General features: G+C 42.7%; 1 protein-coding gene across 3 annotated transcripts in view; it reads right to left on the bottom strand.

The window, feature by feature from the left end:
• Positions 1-18005, bottom strand: part of LOC128083356 (sphingosine-1-phosphate transporter SPNS2-like) — a 121376-nt gene that overhangs the window by 78802 nt on the left and 24569 nt on the right. For all 3 annotated transcript variants that reach the window (XR_008208039.1, XR_008208040.1, XM_052688490.1), the window contains exon 2: positions 10734-10799. Coding sequence is in view for 1 of the 3 variants with exons in the window: in XM_052688490.1 (XP_052544450.1) it covers positions 10734-10799 (66 nt within the window). In the remaining 2 variants the exon portion in view is untranslated. The remainder of the gene's footprint in view (positions 1-10733; positions 10800-18005) is intronic.

Here is an 18005-nt window from a genome sequence, read left to right as displayed (position 1 = left end):
ATGTGAAGACCAAGTCTGTGCATGCATTGCTGGCCAAGCTGGACTAGACATACTGACCAAGAGCATCGTGGAAGTAAACTTGCTGTCTAGTTTCATTCTGAGACATGAATTCTCCACAGGTCAAGGAAGGAACCATTTGTGCTCTCACTTATCCCATACCCTGAACAACTTCTTATTTATTTCCCAAGTCATTATACTTGAGGTCACAAATACTGTGTGTTCAGACAAAGAATTCAACTGCAGCTGCAGGTGCCAGGAAATACAAAGCTGAACCATTAACTCAGGCTGATGAACAGAACCATGCAGGGCAGGGAGGAGGCAGGACAGACTGCACAGCAAGATAAACCTCTGGCTAAAAAGGAGGCTCTGGAATCTTAACAGCTCTGTGCTGCTTTTTCCTTCTATTGAAGTACATCAGGTAACTCCACCTAAGCACATCTTAGCTACAAGATGCAGGTTTTCCAGACATCCAAAGTCCTCCCTCCTAACAAAGAACAGGAGGAGCCCGGGAACTCATGCCATCCCAGATCCCAACAACTCCTACCTGCTTTGCTCATCCAGCACCCTTCAGAGGGCAGCACCACCAGAAAGGAGATGTGTCTGAGCACAGGAGGCGCCGTGAATTCCTCCAACTTCGTATCCAACTCCAACCTTGCTCCTTCAGCACCTAAACATCTCTCTGGCAGGGTACAGAGCCATAGGCTTACCCATCTACTCTTCCAAATGCCAGCAATATTTCAACAGGCTGTTGTACCACAAACTGAATACAGGGAAACGCTGTTTTTGACAACAAGTTGTACATACGTACTGATCGGCAGCACAAAATCACAGACGATCAGAAGCAGCCTTCATCCTGCAGTGAGAAGGATCACAGAGCATGGAAGGAAGCCCCTGTCAGAGCAGGAAGTAGCTACTGTGATTCCACAGAAGTTATTCATTGATTCAGTTTTGCTGGCACTATTTAGAAATGCTCTTGCCCCTTGCTTTTATAAATGGCAGTGTAGACAGAGACTGCACGTTTCACAGTGCCCTCCAGAAAGGGGTAATGTGTTTAAGGAAATTGTTCAAATGCTGAAGTTTCCTAATGTTTTAATTTGCCACGTTTTGTAAAAGGAGAAGAATGGTAACTGCACTGGAGCCCCTGCATGGAGCACTGCCTGTCTTGCTGTTTCTAAGATTATTCACATGAATTTCCAGAGTATTTACCTTCATCAGTGAAAAACACTAATGCCAATTCTGGATTGCAGCTGCAGCAGTGAGCTTTGCAACTGAAGGTGCATCTCTGGATAAAAGAATGGGAGCTCCACAAAAGATCCCATGGTTAACAGTAGTTTCAATAGCCAAAAAAGGACTGAATTATTATTATGTTTTTAAATAAGCTCTGGCTTTAAATTTATTCTGACTACTATATTTCTGGCAGAACGCGTACTGCTAGAGAACAACTCACTGAAATAAATTCTGCATTGCACAAGGTTTGCAAATTGAATGTCTTCATGCACCATCAACTACATTAACGGGGAAAGAAAGGCAATATTTGGTGAATCCAGAGATTGTTAGCATCTTAAAAAAGACCACTTCAGTCAGTCTCAATCAGGCCTAAATACACAGAAGGTGGGACTGATGACTGACCAGTGACTCACCTAAGGTCAGTTTGTGTTCAGCACCTATTCTGTTCCCTGCTCTAGGTACTAAACCGTCACAGATGGTCCAGGATGACAGCTAGGCTTCCTTATTAGCAGTCCTGTATAGCCAAAGACTGAGCCTTGGGGAAAACTTGTCATGGTGTTGCCAGCAGCTTATTGCCTGGTGATCAGTCAAAGGAGATTTGTTTCTGGACTCTGAATCCACAAAGAAAAAGTTCACACAAGGAAAGCTGATGCCTTTCATACACAGTGCAAACATCTCAGCTCGGTACATCACACATGGCATTGTCCAAACCATTTGGAGATATGACATTAGCAGCTGGTAGAAATATCTCACTGGGGAGCTTTTAGAGCAAATTCAATGTTCATTGTATAATATCCTGTATTATCACCTTTGCTGCCACAAAACACCCTCAGTGAGAACAAGGGCAACTTTGGGCAACGTGCTTCACAGAAAAGTCTGTTACCTCTCCCTCCTGTTCAATCAAGAGAGTTTTTATTTTAAGACTTCCCTTTGTCTTGCCATCTTCTCCTTTTCACAGTTCGTTTGATATTTGCTAATCAACTGCCATATTATTACATCTATGTGTTTCAAAGCAATTAGCACGAAGCACAGTTGTGTCAGCCAACCAGTTAGAAGTAACTGAGGCCCAGAGTGAGAGAAATAGAAATGAAACCAGCTGCATAGCTGGGCTGCTGGCACAGCTGAAGGAGGCAAGGAACTGCAGCAGACCCACACTGCAATGGAGCTAAAGGACTTCACCCACCTGCAGGTTAAACATGTTTGTGGATTGAACTTCAGTGGTCTTAAGAGGAGCTAGAATGTTTAGCATGCGCTGGGCTGAAACAAGACAAGGAGAGAAAAGAAGCTCTCTGTGCTTCCACGCAGAGGATGCTGAATCCAATACAGGATCTGAAATTTGATTTTCTGTGCAGCCATCTGCAGCTGACAAATCCCAGGCATGTTCAGCAAAACAAGTGAACGTAAAGCTGGTATTTTGGCACATCAGGACAGGTATCAGCACAGCTAAATATCCTGAAGAAGTGGATTTCCTTATGAGAAGGGTTCATCATTCCATAAACAATGTAAAACAATGACCCTCACAGATGCATCATTTTTTCAAAGTCCACTTGACTAAGCAAAAACAACTACACAGCTGGTATCTTCAGCACCATGAGCCACAGCAACGGAGTAAATCATCAGATTTATACATTCTAGCAGCACTCCTATAACTCAGGCTTAGGGGGATGCCCTACAGGAGCATTTTGCAGGTGAATATGTCAACTTAAAACACAAAAAGAGAAAAACTGATGTGAGATCTTCGTGTTCCTGTTCTGCAATTTTACCTTCAAGAAGATTGATAAGGAGGTGGATTTATCTCCTCAAACACTTGCATGGTTCTAAACACAACAACTGCATCAGCCCTTCTGAACTACTACCTATTTTTAGTACCACGTTTTCAAAGTATCCTCAACTCAATCACTAATGTTGAGCTTGCAATTTACCTTGGGAGCAATTTTGCTGATGCGATTTGTGCCACTTCACAGCTTTGATTTGCAGTCATAATTAGTAAGTTAAGAACTAATGTAGCCTAAGCCACACCTGTAAGAGGCTGCTTTTGGAAAGAGCCCAGATTGTTAAACGGAAAGCAGCCTGGCTCAGTAACACATCTCTAAAACACCCTGCACATGCCAGTGTAAGCAAAAAAAATGCTTTTCTTCTTTGTGGCAAAGTTACAGTTTAACTCACCAGTGCTCCTGACACCACTCACAAAGGCTCTCATGAAATAGAACCATTCTTTGTCAGACTTTGTCAATGATGTCTAGTGCTCAAAAGGTGTAGCCAAGGGCTCTGGGGCATTTTTATAGTTATTTACATTGTAGGTAGATTGGAACAACTATGGCATGCTTATGGAAGTATGGAGCTGACAGCTAGCCCCACCAGGACCCCTCAAATCATAGGCTGGGCAGAGGCAGGGATAAAACCAGGGCAAAGAACTCAGGGCGTATTTCAAGCATTGTAGAATTGTGAAAACAAATTCAAGCTGCTTTGTCTGCACCACCTCCCTAATTCTCTCCCAGGTCTACCCTAACAGTCATTTATTGTAACTATGTATTTAAAGCTACTTGGTGAATCCCTCAATAAACAAGTTGCAACTTCTTATGTAAGAAAATCTGGCAGGAAGAGCATGTTACTATTACTGCTTTCAGTTCAACCAGTACAGTCCCACAACAGGAGAAATTAGAACTGCCTCACCTCCAATCCAGCTTATGTACAAAGAGCAAGGAGAACGATGCAGTAGGAGCTCATACAAAGTCCAGCTGCTGTGAACAGCAGTGGATGAAAAGTCTGGGAGGAGGAAATGGTTCAAACTGCCTTAATGCTTAACTCAGAGTAACTTGGTGTGTAACCAAGTGGGGGGAACAGAAGAGGTGAGGACTGTCCTTCCCTTGCAAAGATCCTTTCTGCTGAAAATGAAAACATTTCCCTGCTTGCTGCAGCAAAGATGATGGAGAATACATGTGAACGCCTCCTCCTAGCATTCATCCCATCAAATAACTGCTTATTTTTCCTCTGAGATCTGATAGTTAAAAAATCCATTCTCAGTCATTTAATAAAAACTTCACTTATAAAACAAGTTCCCTGCCCAATCTGAGAAGAAAATCAGTTTTTGCTATACAACATCAGCATGCAGGGATAATCTCTATAAATATGAGACTGCCTGGATGTACAGTAATCTAGTACACACCTAGAAAGCTTGAACTGCTCATCTAGAGGAAATGTCAAACGTTCAGATCTCTGGGAGCTCAAGACTCATCATTAGAGGAAAAAAAAATGACCTCTCAGGTTGGTCCAGGACCACAGTGTTCCTCCTACTACAAAAACGTCCTGGTAATTCCAGAGCCCACGAGCTGCCTGCTGTATTACAAATACTGACAGCAGTGTTTCTTCATTGCAGGATGGTATCTTCAGTGCTCCAGAGCTCCTTTACACTGGGTCAAGACTGTTTGGTTTGGCGGAGAGATCATTTGGATAAACCAAATATCTCCTTCAACAATGCTGCCAACCATCCCAAATGAGCACAGAAATCTCCCAGCAGGCACAGACCAAGTCTGACCTCTTGTCACCACATCTCAGATCCCCATAGGAAGTAACAGCTTACAATTTCCCAGCACAGTGTATGCTGCCCTGCAGAATGGTTGGTTTGTGTTCCAAGAAAATGAGAGTACTTCAGGTGTGTGGGAAGAACAATACAAAACCAAAATTATCTTAAAATAAATCTTTAAAAGAGAACAATATTATGGCTCTCCCGGGATGAACGCACTAAATATACAGAATGCACTGCAAAGGTTTGTCCTGTTCTCTCACTCTCACTTCATAGAAGACCTATATCCAAACTCTCTTCAAGTCGAGGCAAAAAGAACTTCCCCTCTGGGTAACAAATCCCTTTATATTGGGTTCCTTTATAATGGGCATCAGAAGCAGCTGTATGCATAGATCCAGATCAGGGAACACAGAGGGAATACAGAGCTTCTTCTGATTGAGATGACATCCAAACACTCCTCTGCTCACCATGCTTGAAAATGGAACTTAAAGGTTCAGTGAAAACTAAGTATCAAAGCCAAGCAAGTTGCTCCCAGAAGCTTTTAGTGTCATCACATGGGGAGTTCTTGAACACAGGTACACACCTCTCTCCTCCAACAACTGGATACCTAGATACCTAACAACAGCATAAAAACCACCTAACTGGTAATTAATCTAAATGCTCACCTTCTTTCAGAAGTCAAAATGCAGTGTCCATATTAAAAAAAAACCCAAAGGTGGCAACTCTAGCCTTCCTGAATTTTCTGCCTGAAACACACAATACTGTGCAGATGAGGGCTACTGAGATCCCATAGCTGGTATAAAGCAGGAGTTGTTTAAAGGTACCACATAATACCAACACAAACTCCATCTTCCAGTATAAAGAGCTTGAATGAAATTCTGAGGTTTGGGGAACACGTGCAGGAGGAGATGAGCAATGTATGTTAAGAACGATGAGGCATTTGGTTGAAATCATAACTGCTTCTCAGAATCTGTGGGAAATCTCTGCCCTCATTATTATAATGAATTACAGAAATGAACACAACTTTGGCAAGAAGTGCCTGAACTACAGCCTAAGGGAAAATAGGCACACGTGCAAGTTTCCCTTGAAACAAGCAGCCCAAATGCCTGCCCCATTAGGCCAACAGCTAGGCAAGCCTTCCTTCGGCAGAGCAGACAGGCTGAATGAACTGCCATGCTGTGTTAGTGGCCATGTAGTAACATAAAATCAGAACATTAATGAAGACAAGCCAGTCTGGAAAGCTTCCCTATTCATGCTGACACGTACAATAAAAAGACAAAGTACAACACTGGCTCTAGAATTACCTCCTATTAGAAGCAGTCAAGGGCATCATAAGGTCCCTTCCCTCCTCAGCAAAGATTATTTACTCTGCAATCCAGAGCTGTCTAGTGAAGGCTCACACCATAAGCAGCGTTTTTACAGTTTGGTCCTTGGTGCACACAGGACAGGGCTAGGGCACAAACCCATTTTCCCTTAACCTGCTCACTGATTCACAAAAATACTTTCATTCTCGATTGCAGAGAGATTCCAAATAGGCTTAACTGCTTTCATGAATCAGAACTTCAGATTGCCAGGACTTCGTAGCGTATTGGACACCATTCTAGCAAACAGGAAAAAGGGCTGTCAGAACTTGTAATGGGCTTTACGTGGGTGATAACCAGGCTCTGGACTGTCTCACCTCACTCTACCTTAATAAGGAAAAAACCTGCTTAAAGAAAGAAGGCAGTCGAGTCTTCCATTAGATCGCATTGCAACATTCTCCAGCACAGTGTGCTTACTGGAGAGCAGATGGCGTTTCAGTCTGCTATATTCTGTATTCACTCTTCTACCATGCATTAGTTAAGATGTTCTCAGGCTTCCCAACCAGTCAGAAGGACTGTCTGATCCTGCAGCACCTACCATGCTCTAAACAAAGTGCTTGTTTGTAAGTCAATAATAAATAGGATCTGTTTGGGCAGCGGCTGTTCCTGCTACCCTTGTCACAAGCATTAATCGGGGCACAACCAATGCCTATGGCCTGGTTGATGCAGTCATAGCACACTGGAGATGCCAGTACCTTTTCAAGGTTGGACTCCACTGCAAGGTTACACTAGGTCACCTCAAAAGGCAAGGTGACTCAATTAGGACCAAGCTTCATTTTTCAAATGATCGGTTCTAATTGCAATTGATCCTTACAAGGAAAATCAACCCACAGTAAAACTTAAGAAAGTACTCAGCATTGCTAGGCTTCCCAGGAAAACCAGGGGCTGAAAGGCATTTTGGGGGAATGCCCATCAGTCTCCAAGTGAGAAGTTCTTTCAGAGCCACAGATACCTTCCAGATTTCTCATTTTGTAACATTTCCTTGTTTCTGACTGATGGTGTAAAAGCTTGGTTAACAAGACTTCCTCTAGTGATACCCTATGATCTTCCTGAAGACAGACAATTTTTCCTCCACATTTCAAGGAAATCCTTGCCATAACTATTTGATGGCTTACAGCTTCCCCTTGCAGAAGTCCCCCCTGTTTCATGTTTCTTGACCTTGAACTATTTAGGCTAGAAAAGTAAGGTGCCCAATAGCTAAGACCAAGTCTCTAGGTCTGACCATTAACCTGGTTGGGTGCTGTGTCCAAGAAATGGACTGCAGTTCTCATTCTGGCTCTGGCTCACACCTGCTGTGTGACTTTGGGCAGGACATTTCTCCCATATGGTTCTCTTGGTTCCATCTGTAGAAAGGGACAAGCCTCATTATGCCTTCCATATAAAAAAGTCCAGAGATATACAGAAGACAAATGGTACTAAGAGCTAGGCACTATTATGAACAGAGCTCTGATTTGCTAAATAGACACTGGCAAGAAACAAAAGCAAAATAAGTTCAAGGGCAAGGAAAGTAGGCAGAGCAATAAAGCTCAGAAAAAAAATAACGAAGAAAGGACAGAAAAATCCAAAGGAAAACAGAGCCCACCAGTGGGCATTATTCCTGTGGCCCAAAAATATATGGAAGAAAATGTGATTTGAATAACACAATTTGTAGCAGATTTATAAATCTGTTCTCCCTCCTCCCAGGCTTTGTGGTTTTAGAAGCCTATAGTTTTGACAATCCAAACTGCTGCCCCTACTCTTTTCCACACATAGGAAAGCCTTTTTGCACTGTTTGGCTTATGGTTGCATTGACTGATTACAGCTGCACAGCTTAAGTAGGCACAGAGGTGTTTTATCACCTTTTGAGATCAGTCAAAATTATCCTTTTATCCATCTAACAAAAGCAACCAGCAAGAAATGAAAAGAAACAATTAAGCTTGGCTACGGACCTGAAGAACCATTAAGTGCACTTTATTATTTATATAACTGTGCACACAGTTCTTTAAAAAGGAAGATCAACACAGAATTTTAGTATCATTAAGAGGTAATTGAGGCTCTGAAATCAGCACAGTTATGTGCCTGTTACTCTACAGTGCTACTGAGCAAGTAGCAACTGTGATACATCTGTAGTGTGTCCTCTGCTGTCACAGGATCCTTGTTACAGAGGGTACCATGTTCTGCTCTTTTCCATTACGGATGAGGCTGGAGTGTCCCTTCAAATTCTGCTGTACAAGAAGCTGGCTTCCCTCTAAGCAGTTTTCACTGCATCTCCTAGACACACTGCAACTTGTATCTTGGGATTAATATAAAGCAAGATAAAAATTCAAATTCCATCTCTGCAGTTCTGGAGAAACCAGTCACCTCTGCTTACCAGAGAGCAGGAGAAGCTGAGAGAGCATGACTTGACTCTTGAATGTCTGCAGTATGAGACCAGCTGTGCCTGCAAACAATGGGTTATGGCATGAATGCACGGGCATTGACTGCCTTTGGTAGATTTCTTTTCCTCTCACTGAGTTTTCACCACCATCTCCTCCTAAAGCACTGTGTGCAGCCTTCTTTCTCAGTTAAAAGGGTTTTCATTATTATTTTTGTAAAGCCTATTTGATGAGCGATATGAACAGTGAATGCCACATTTCACTCCCTCTCATTAACATTGTAAATTAATTTAGGACTCATTTAGATGCAGGATTAACAACCTGAAGACTAATCTACTCTTTATTCAGAGGACACATTCAGGATGAGCAGTCTTTCATCTCATATCACTCAATTAGTTAGCAAGACCATCTCCTGGGAGTAAGATGGTATTTCTGACTTTCTGCTTGGAAAAGAACTGTTCAAGGTTAAGGAAGAGGTCTGGGAGAAACTGGTCTCGATCCCAGCTTTACTGTAGATTCTGTCTGCAATCTTGGTCAAGCATTTTTATACTCCAGCTCCCTCCATGTGCAGCTTAGAGCAATCAGACTTAGAGAATGGTCAAAAGACTTCAGGTAGTGTTTATGGAGGTTTAGGCCAGCATGTTCCTTTCCACCAGGGTTAAGAGTACCACGGCCATATGCCAGCTGCCAAATAGAAACAGAGTAACACATTCACCAAGTTTTTTGTTAGATGCCATTAACCTTACTTACATGAAATGGTGCAGTGCTATGAGCAGTTTTTCCTGTGGTAGTGCTGTGATTAATACATATTAATACATAACATTAACACAATAATGTTATTATCTACAGTACTATCTCCAGTAGGAGGAGGGCAAAGTCAAGCTCTCAGTTTTCAGATCAGAAAAAAAATGTTACTCTTCTTAAAGCAAAATTTATTGGTTACACAACTCACAACACGCTCAGCATCAAGCTTGCAATACCTCAGTGACTCTGTTTTCAGATGCTCTGTATGTTTGCTAGAGAAATAAATAAAATGTCTTGCAATTAACAAATGAAACGCCCTGATGGAGCTTAGCTACTGCTTGCTGTCAGTAAATCATCTGCAGAAGGATTTCATCCACTGAGAGGAATGAAGAAAATATATGTGCTTAGGCAAGTGCAGTTTTCCACTAGAATATTCTGTTGAAGGCACTTTGAGTCTAATGATACATTGAGGATCTGTTCCTTAGAGCACAATAAATAAAAACAAATAATTGCTGTAGAAAAGAACCTGACAGACATCCAGTGCCACTTTGAACATGACTGATTGATGCTACGTATAATCAGTAACACTTACAAAGCTCAGACCTTCTGTTGTGGACATGTGCTGCTTCAGCTTAGCTGAACTCCTCTGTCCCATAAGAGACAGGAGAGAATTTTTAAGGCCCTAATATGGACTAATATTAGTAGTTTGTACTGCAACATGACAAGATGCTCTAATCACAGATGAGGAGCCTGACAACCCCAGCATCGCAATTCTACAACTGGCTTCCAAACCAGACTCCTTCTCTCCTTAAAATACTGCATTTGCTGCCTCACTGGTCCTTTCACCTCTCCATAAAAAACAAATGTGCTGTCATTCACGAGATGCTACTCAGCATCGTCTCCCATCCCTTGACGAAGCCACTCCTTTAGACCAACTCTGAACCACAGGCTAGAAAAGCTCTTTTTTTTCCTACGGTCATTCAGCTCTGCCTGCAACATCAGAAGGACAGGCAACAGAATTTCAGTATTTTTTCTTCCTTAAATACATGGAGGAAAAATGTCTGATGTCAATGTACCAAAATCATAGGAGTATTTTTTAATCAGTGAGCGAGCATGAAAGCAAGCATTGTCAGCCCTTCCTGCAGCTTTCATCCTCAACTATTTTCCTGACGCGTTTCACATTTCTATGGCACACTGGACTCCCAAATACTGCACGTTCAGCAGACTTTGAATACACGGAGGGCATCACACCTCACACGTTACATACTTCTTCTGCACAAGAACAGAATCCTGCTGTTGGTCTATTGAGAGCTTTGTAATCCAGGTAGCTATCTTTTATTTGACTTTGACATATATAATTAGGTTTGCTTCTTGGCTCTTTCTGCACTCAAGCCATTGAGCCCTGATCTCTTGCCCATCAGCAAAATAAAACAAACCAAACAACAGTAACAAAAACCCACTCTCATCTTCGTTCGTTTTCCTCCTAAGAACGTATTTCAAAGGAAATATGCCACAGACTCTTACCTGTCTGTAATAAGCCAGCCCCGCTGTCTTTGACTCCAAAGTGCTGCTGGATGTCTAACAACACACCTGCAAGGAAAACAGAAGAACCTTAGTACCTTCACAGCCCTTGAAAAGCATACATCTCAGGCACTTTGTAAAGCATCAGGAAAGCTACAAATTCCAGTCTTGTAGACATACAAATTGTAATGATTGCACATTGGCTTCTTTTCCATACATGCACACTCAGTAATTTGCTGCTGTAATAGCAGAGGCATGCAGAGAGTTTGGGAATTAAATCCTCGTCTATTGGAAGCTGGTATTTGTTCTTCAAGGAGATCACAAATTTTTGGCTCGGTTTGTTTTGTTGTTGTTGTTTGTCTGGCTTTGTTATTATACAGAAATACAAGGAAATGTGATTCTGTACCTTAGGTGCTTCAAGTGGTTAAAAAAAAAACAAGACACATTAAATTGAATTTTTAAAAAGTTTCAATAAATCTCATTAAGGAGAGCCATGATGGGAGTTTTCACATTTAACTATTTCTGGGTGGTCCTCGCTTCCAAAACAAATCAGTAAAATAAATTTAAAATAGCTTACCAAAGATGGGTAAGCAACCAGCTACTTAGCTCTAAAACAACTCCAAACAATGCTTTAATCTAGTCCATCTCCCTGCTTATTTTCAGAGATCTCTTCCATCCAAACTACTCTGCCATTCTGTGCTCCTAATCAACGACACACACATGTCCAGAGCTGCCTCCACCAACATATTCCCAGCTGGGCCAGAATGTCAAGCAGGCACATTAAATCTCCAAAAGTTAACAGGAGAAACAGCCTGAGATGTGGTGGAAACCATCGCCTCAGAAAGAAGAGTTCTTTTGGGTTTGTACCATAAACCAAAACAGCAAGTGCAAGGGGCTGTAATGATGTGTACAAAGTGAAGCAGAGGAGGTCTTTCTGTACATCGCAAAGAAATTATCTGATCGGTGACAATGACAGTTCTGCAGTACTTGTCTCCACAGGAGATCATAATGTATTTTACAAGCTTGAACTGCTATAGTCGTAAATGAAATAAATTTAGGACACTGAAGAGCAGTCACCTTGGCTCACTCCTTCAATTTCATTTTGATGGTGGAGAAGGAAGTGTGTTCTGAGGATAGCCAATGCAATAAGAACTCAGCACCACAATTATAAGGCCTGCATGAACCTGGAAGATCCCCGATGATTAAGAGAGATCTGCATGTCTAATTGGTGTGAATTTCCTACTCCAAGCCTATTTTATTTTCTCTTTGGACTCCAAGTGTTTTGATATGGGATTTAGGGCATTAAATTAGAGGCAGCAGCTAGCAGATGATGCAACATATCTATGGAGTGATAGGAGTTTCTCTGAGCTGTGGGAATTCTGCTCTGCACATGGGGAAACACTCCTCCCTTCAATTTGCACAGCTCTGTTTTCACCTCTGAATGGTAATGACTCACCCCAAACTTTAGTAAGATTCAGGGATACAATTAAGCAGTGACAGACCAAGGGAGAATACAATAAAGAGCTTTTGATTTTCCCTTCTGCCTCTAGATGACGAGAAGGCAGACAGCTGGACCCAGATCCAGGCTCCGGACAGCAATCATGCTGCAGACAGATGTGCTCCTGAGCGGCTCCCAACTCCTGATGCAATCCAAGAAAGGGAAGCCATGTGTGGCTGACAAGGCCCCCTTTGGATGGAAGTTCATACATACACGTCTGGAGGATCTGGAAGCAGCCATAAGCAGCTCCTATCTAGGCACCACTCTCCTTGAGGCTGCCTCCCAGCAAGGCTGACAGCCATTCGAGTGGCTGCATGATTACATGGCACGTTAGTGCTACCACCTATTATTTCTTAGAGCAAATTCGGTGTTCCAAGGCCTGAATAAAGATATAAGAAACACAGTGCCAACTTTTCAAAGCACTCTACCAGCTGAACCAGACACTGTAAATGCTGATGCAGAGCTTGGAACTCTGTGAGTTGAAATACAGACAGCAGTTAACGTGGTATGCTGATCAAGATGGGCACAGAGACAGGATTTGCTGAGAAACCCACGCACAGGGATGATCAGGACTGTTCGCAGGTTTAATTCCTTTAGCCCTATCTAGGTTACTCTGCTGGTCCTGCTCTGGTGTTTAAGTACTTGTCAAAGACAGCAGGGCAGTTATCAGATTCTTGTGGGTAGTGGGCATAAAGAGGACTTTAAGAGCAATTTGGGTGTGGAGGGTTAGATAGGGAGAGAATGTCAATGAAATGCCAAAGAAGGTGGCTGACCTCGTCCACATTCAGTGCCAGAGGGCTTCCAGGAGGGGAAGAGTTTTCCTGGAAGCACTCAGGTCAGGCTTCAGACAAGGGTGGGTGGTGCTGACCATGCACAAGGCAGCCTGCTTGCCAGGATAGACTTTGTCTGCTGACCAGAGCTACAGGAAAACAGAAGCTGCAAGAAGGACATCTGATGCAGGGTAAAAAGCTGCTCTGAACAGGAATTTCTTGTGTTAACCATCATTTACAGAACCACTCCATGGCAGAGCCAGTGTAAAGAAAGCCCTGGTTACCCTTTATATTTAAATGAATCTGGGCTCTTCACGTAACCAGTGCTACATTTTTACATGAATAAAGCATTGCAATGGTACAAAAGAGTGTTCAAGAGCTAAGCCACAATGAAATTACAATTTCAAAGCAGAAAGACAGTATAGCTTCCCTTGGGAGAGCCCCATTTTCCACTCACCAAAACAAAGCATCACACCTCTATTTCAAACTACTTCTAAGGCAGGTGCAAAACAGTTCAGCTGTGTAAGGAATGAGAAGCTACAGAAACAAAGCTACAGGGCGTCACTTGCATCAGTAACACAGATGCAGTTCTTTAAAAGCTGCTTCTGTGCTGTGACACCACACTGGGCAATAAGGCTATTTACTCAAAAAGCACAAAGGTTTTTAAAGGTGTCTTTTAATGGGAGAAAGATGTATGCTGGCTCCTTGCAAGCACACAACTTTCCACATGAGGCAGCTGGGCACTGATAACATTACATGTGGCCCCAGCACCTTCTCCCTGCTCCTCCCAAAGTTGTGTTTCCAGGGAAGCTCCCTGACCTCTCAATCATTAGACACAAGCAACCTGGTTACCACCAGGCTCTCCTTCATGCCTGCAGCCATGTGCAACCTGCTTCAAATAACGCATTCTGCAGACGTAGGAGTGGTGCACACACCTGTCTGTTCAGAAACATGTGAAAAGATTAGGTGGGGAGAGGTTTATTCTGAGGTCTCTGTGATTATATCTACACTGCAACCCTAAGGTGTGACTGCAGTTCACACAGATCAAATGAGCTGGCTTCAGCTCAGCCACCCACTAGCTGCTAAACACAAGCTTCACAGTTTGGACCCTATTCAAATACTCAGCTGCAGAAAACCATGGTGGCAGCCCTGCTGACATTTGTACCTCAAGATAAATTCCCACTGCTATCAGAATGGGCAAGTTGAAAACAGAAGTGTAGTACCATCTTCTTTGGATTGTCATGAAACCATTCCCAGTCTTGCATGCAAAAAGAAGCAGGCCTGCTCTTTAGGTGTTGCTAAATGACGGGTGATGTCCTGCTTGAAAACACTGGCAGGAGCTTCCTTAGGACACATGCACTGACTTACCTTCCGTACAAGTGATTTCCACTGTTGCATGACATGACAGTGGGCATTGATGAAACAAGCCCTATTTAGTTTTGAAACTGCATTGCAGAATCAGAGGGGGAAAAAAACAACAAACAACAAACAAAACAAACCCAGCAACCTGACAAATCAAAACAAGGGTTTCCCAAGATCTGCTCATACTGGCATGCAAGAAATTCCTGACCTAGAAAGCACTGAAAAGAAACTGCCAGCACCCACAGCAGCTTGTTTAGAACGGGGTTTCCCTGAGTAATAGAGAAGCACTGAAGAGACAAACCCAGCACAGCAGCTAAAGCCAAAGCTCTGAATGAGCCAGACCGTCCAGGCCCAGCACTGCAGGCACTTGCAGGCCATGAAACAGCTGCTCAAATATCTGCCAACAAAACCCCAGAGCGAAGCAGTCTGAGAGTTCAAAGCCTTCACAGATGCTGATAGTGTCAGAGGTGGGAGAGGCTGCCCACTGCCTGTGTGCACCAGAGGTAACTGGGTGAACGCTCAGCTCACCGGGCTGCATCTACAGTCAGAACCATCAGGACCCACACCTGTGGCACTGACACACAGGAGGACTTGCTGTTTTCCCCAGCAGCATTTTCAGTGGCCTTTCCCAATAGGACAGGTGCTGTGTTCTCTGCTAGATGCACTATTTCTTGGGAAATGAAACAAATTTGTCTGCTTTGTTGGGCCATTCCTATTCTATTCCTATAGAAAAACAATATTATCCAGACTTGTACCACCTGTCACACCCACTTTTCCATTTGATGGTTTTATCATTATTATAATATCAATGCAGAAGTATCTGAACTATTCATTAACTACCAAGAACTACTAGCTTATCTACATGGTATGCAACACATAATTATGTATTGGGGAAAAAAGTACAGAATGCAATTAGCTAAGGGCTTGAAGAAGATATTAAAAGACCACAAAAAGACTTCTTCCACTCTCTCAAGCAGAAAGGAGGCAGTACTAAGTTATGGTTCCTCTAGCATAGCTAGAGCTGCACTGTAATGCTGTATGCAAAGTCTTAGCACAAAATTGCCTGCAAGAGTGGGAGGGGATGAAAAAGTTCATCAGGTGTAGAATGGATTAGCAGAAAGCATCATTAACACAGGGTCAGAGCATGCAGGGAAAGCAGCCCAGGACAGCCAGTCCTGCTCAGATTAAAAAATAATACATATCAAAACAAAACAAATAGGAATTTGAATGCAACCATAGCTGCCAAATGCTGGGTGCCTCAGTGGCAAGACCACACCCAAATCAAATCCCTCATCTCTTTAATTACAGTGCAGCCTGTTCCCAGGACTGTGGCTGGGAAGGAAGCCCTCATCAAATGGAGAGCATGGAATACTCAGCCAATACCAGCCCAAGAGCTTAAATAAATTCCAAAACCTGGAAGAATTTTTGCTTGTGATCCAATACAACAACAGCTCTCAGCACTCAGCCCACTGTGTCGCTTTGTTCTCCTTTCCTCCCTGCTGCAGAGCTTCCACAGAGATCCTTAATTTCTCCCTGTCCTCATCTCACCTCGAGACTGCTGCCTTCACCCGTCTCTTCAGCCTTGCAATTCCCACAAGCCAAGGAAAGACATTGCTTAGAGAAAAATGCCATGATTTGGCTAAAAGGAGTTGGCATCTACACCTGGACTTAAAAACAAACTTGTCTGTTGAGACTTGGATTCCTGTATGTGGAATGGTCAAAGTCAGCAGCTGTAACTTCAAATAATAAACACAAACATAACTAGCAGCTAAGGTTTTCTGTCATTTCAGATGTCTACTATAAACAGTAACAGTTTCTGATGAGTGTGGCCAGATCATTCTCCCATACCAAGTCTCTTTATCTCAGGCCTCAGTGCAAGTTTCTTCTAGTACTTTTAATGCATACAAACTAAGTGAGGCACATACTGCACAGCAATACCTCTAGTCCCACACTGGAGGAAAAATATCTTTACTGCCAGTGCCTGTGCCATTTTAAATTCCAGATGAGACAGCAGAGCCTCAAAAAACAAAGACATAGCTCAGAAAATCCAGAAACTCCCTGCATTCAATCTCTCCATACGCATGCTATGGCAGTAAGAGGTGGACCTGCCACCAAAAGTGCCAGTTACCTTTTGTCCTTCCATCCTTACCCACGTCTAACAAGCCTACCCAATTCTGCAAAGAAATATATCTGAGAAACTTGGTGTAGAAGCTAAGGAAAATAAATAAAAACAGCACAGATAATGGTAGAGCAAATCAAGTACATCTGTATTGAGGCAGTGACTCACCACTCCCTTGTTTTCTTTATTGGAAAACTCAGTGTATCACTGAACCAGAGTGACAGTGAGTCAGGATCCTGGCATGAGCCGCAAATGGCAGGAAGATGAAAATAGGCATCTGCAAAGTCTCTTTGAAGAGATTGTGAAGATTGTTTCTGGATGGATGTGACTGTGTATTTCACAGCCCTGTTCTCATGGTTTTCTGGCTAGACAAAAAAAATTAGCAAAAGAAAGTCATTTACAAGTCCTTCTAGAGATACCATGCAATGATTAGGCTCTAGTTCTCAGAACCAATTTGATGCCTTTATTCTTACATCTTCTTTCTTATTTTACAAAAAACACATTTGAAACTTACTCCCATAGCCTACTGAAAACCTGGTATTGCTCATCTAGTAAAAATATTGCTGTTTTGGAACCAGCCAAAGAACATGCAAATATTTTAATGGCACAAAACTGTGAATTAATGGTGTACACAACACGAGGCTAATTGTCCCGACCTCACTCTGTGTGAGCATTACCTCTGGCCAGCCAGCTTGCTGCCTGCCTTGCTCACCCAGACCAGGTGAACTTGCACCGTTATCTCATCCTGACACAGCTCCACTTGCTGCATGACAACAGAAGGTCCAGCTCAAGCCCTCTGCTATCCCTTCTGTGCACAAGCAGCTAGATCTCTGTGCCTGTCAGTATATCACAGTTCATTATTACAAAATTCAAGATGTTAAATACACTTATTTCAAGAAAAAGTGTCTTTTTCAACAATGTGAAGGCAAACAGAAGAAAGCCTCTGTGCTCTCTGAAGTCATTGGCTGTAGTGAGCAAGGATTCTTTTTTTTTTTACACATTTCTCCCCTCTCAAGGCCAGACACTTCTGTAACACAGAAGGCTGAGATACAAGTGAGCAACAGGAGTAATTATTGACTGATGCTTTACGGCAGATGACAGCTAATTTCTCCAGTTAGGAAGATTTCTATCAAATCTGTAGAAACATGCACTCAGATTGGACATATTTCCAAGTGACTGCATCTCATCTCTCATTTACGTTTTGCTTCTGTTTAGCAATGCCTCACAGCTATTTTGGAACATCATAAGCTGTCCAGGGCATATTGGTATATCTGCATACAGTTGCAAGGAGCTTTATATTCTTTTTACTACAGTGTCTTAGTGCAGAGGAGATTCCAGATGCAGGTATTTTGTACAAAGCAGCCTGCAGAACAGCAGTGAGGTGTTAAAGTCACCAGACACAACATGAGACACATTCCAAGGTTTTTGGAGCACAGAACCACCATGATTTCAAGGTGAACAAGACACACCTACTGTCGTGGTTCTGGGCCAATTAAACTTTCTGACAACCCACTTCACATCAGCAT

This window comes from Tympanuchus pallidicinctus, unplaced genomic scaffold (genome assembly GCF_026119805.1).
Source record: "Tympanuchus pallidicinctus isolate F22 unplaced genomic scaffold, pur_lepc_1.0 scaffold24, whole genome shotgun sequence".
In the NCBI taxonomy this organism is placed as follows: Eukaryota; Metazoa; Chordata; class Aves; order Galliformes; family Phasianidae; genus Tympanuchus; species Tympanuchus pallidicinctus.
The sequence above is the reverse complement of the archived record's forward strand: the minus strand, read 5'-3'. Positions and strand labels throughout refer to the sequence as shown.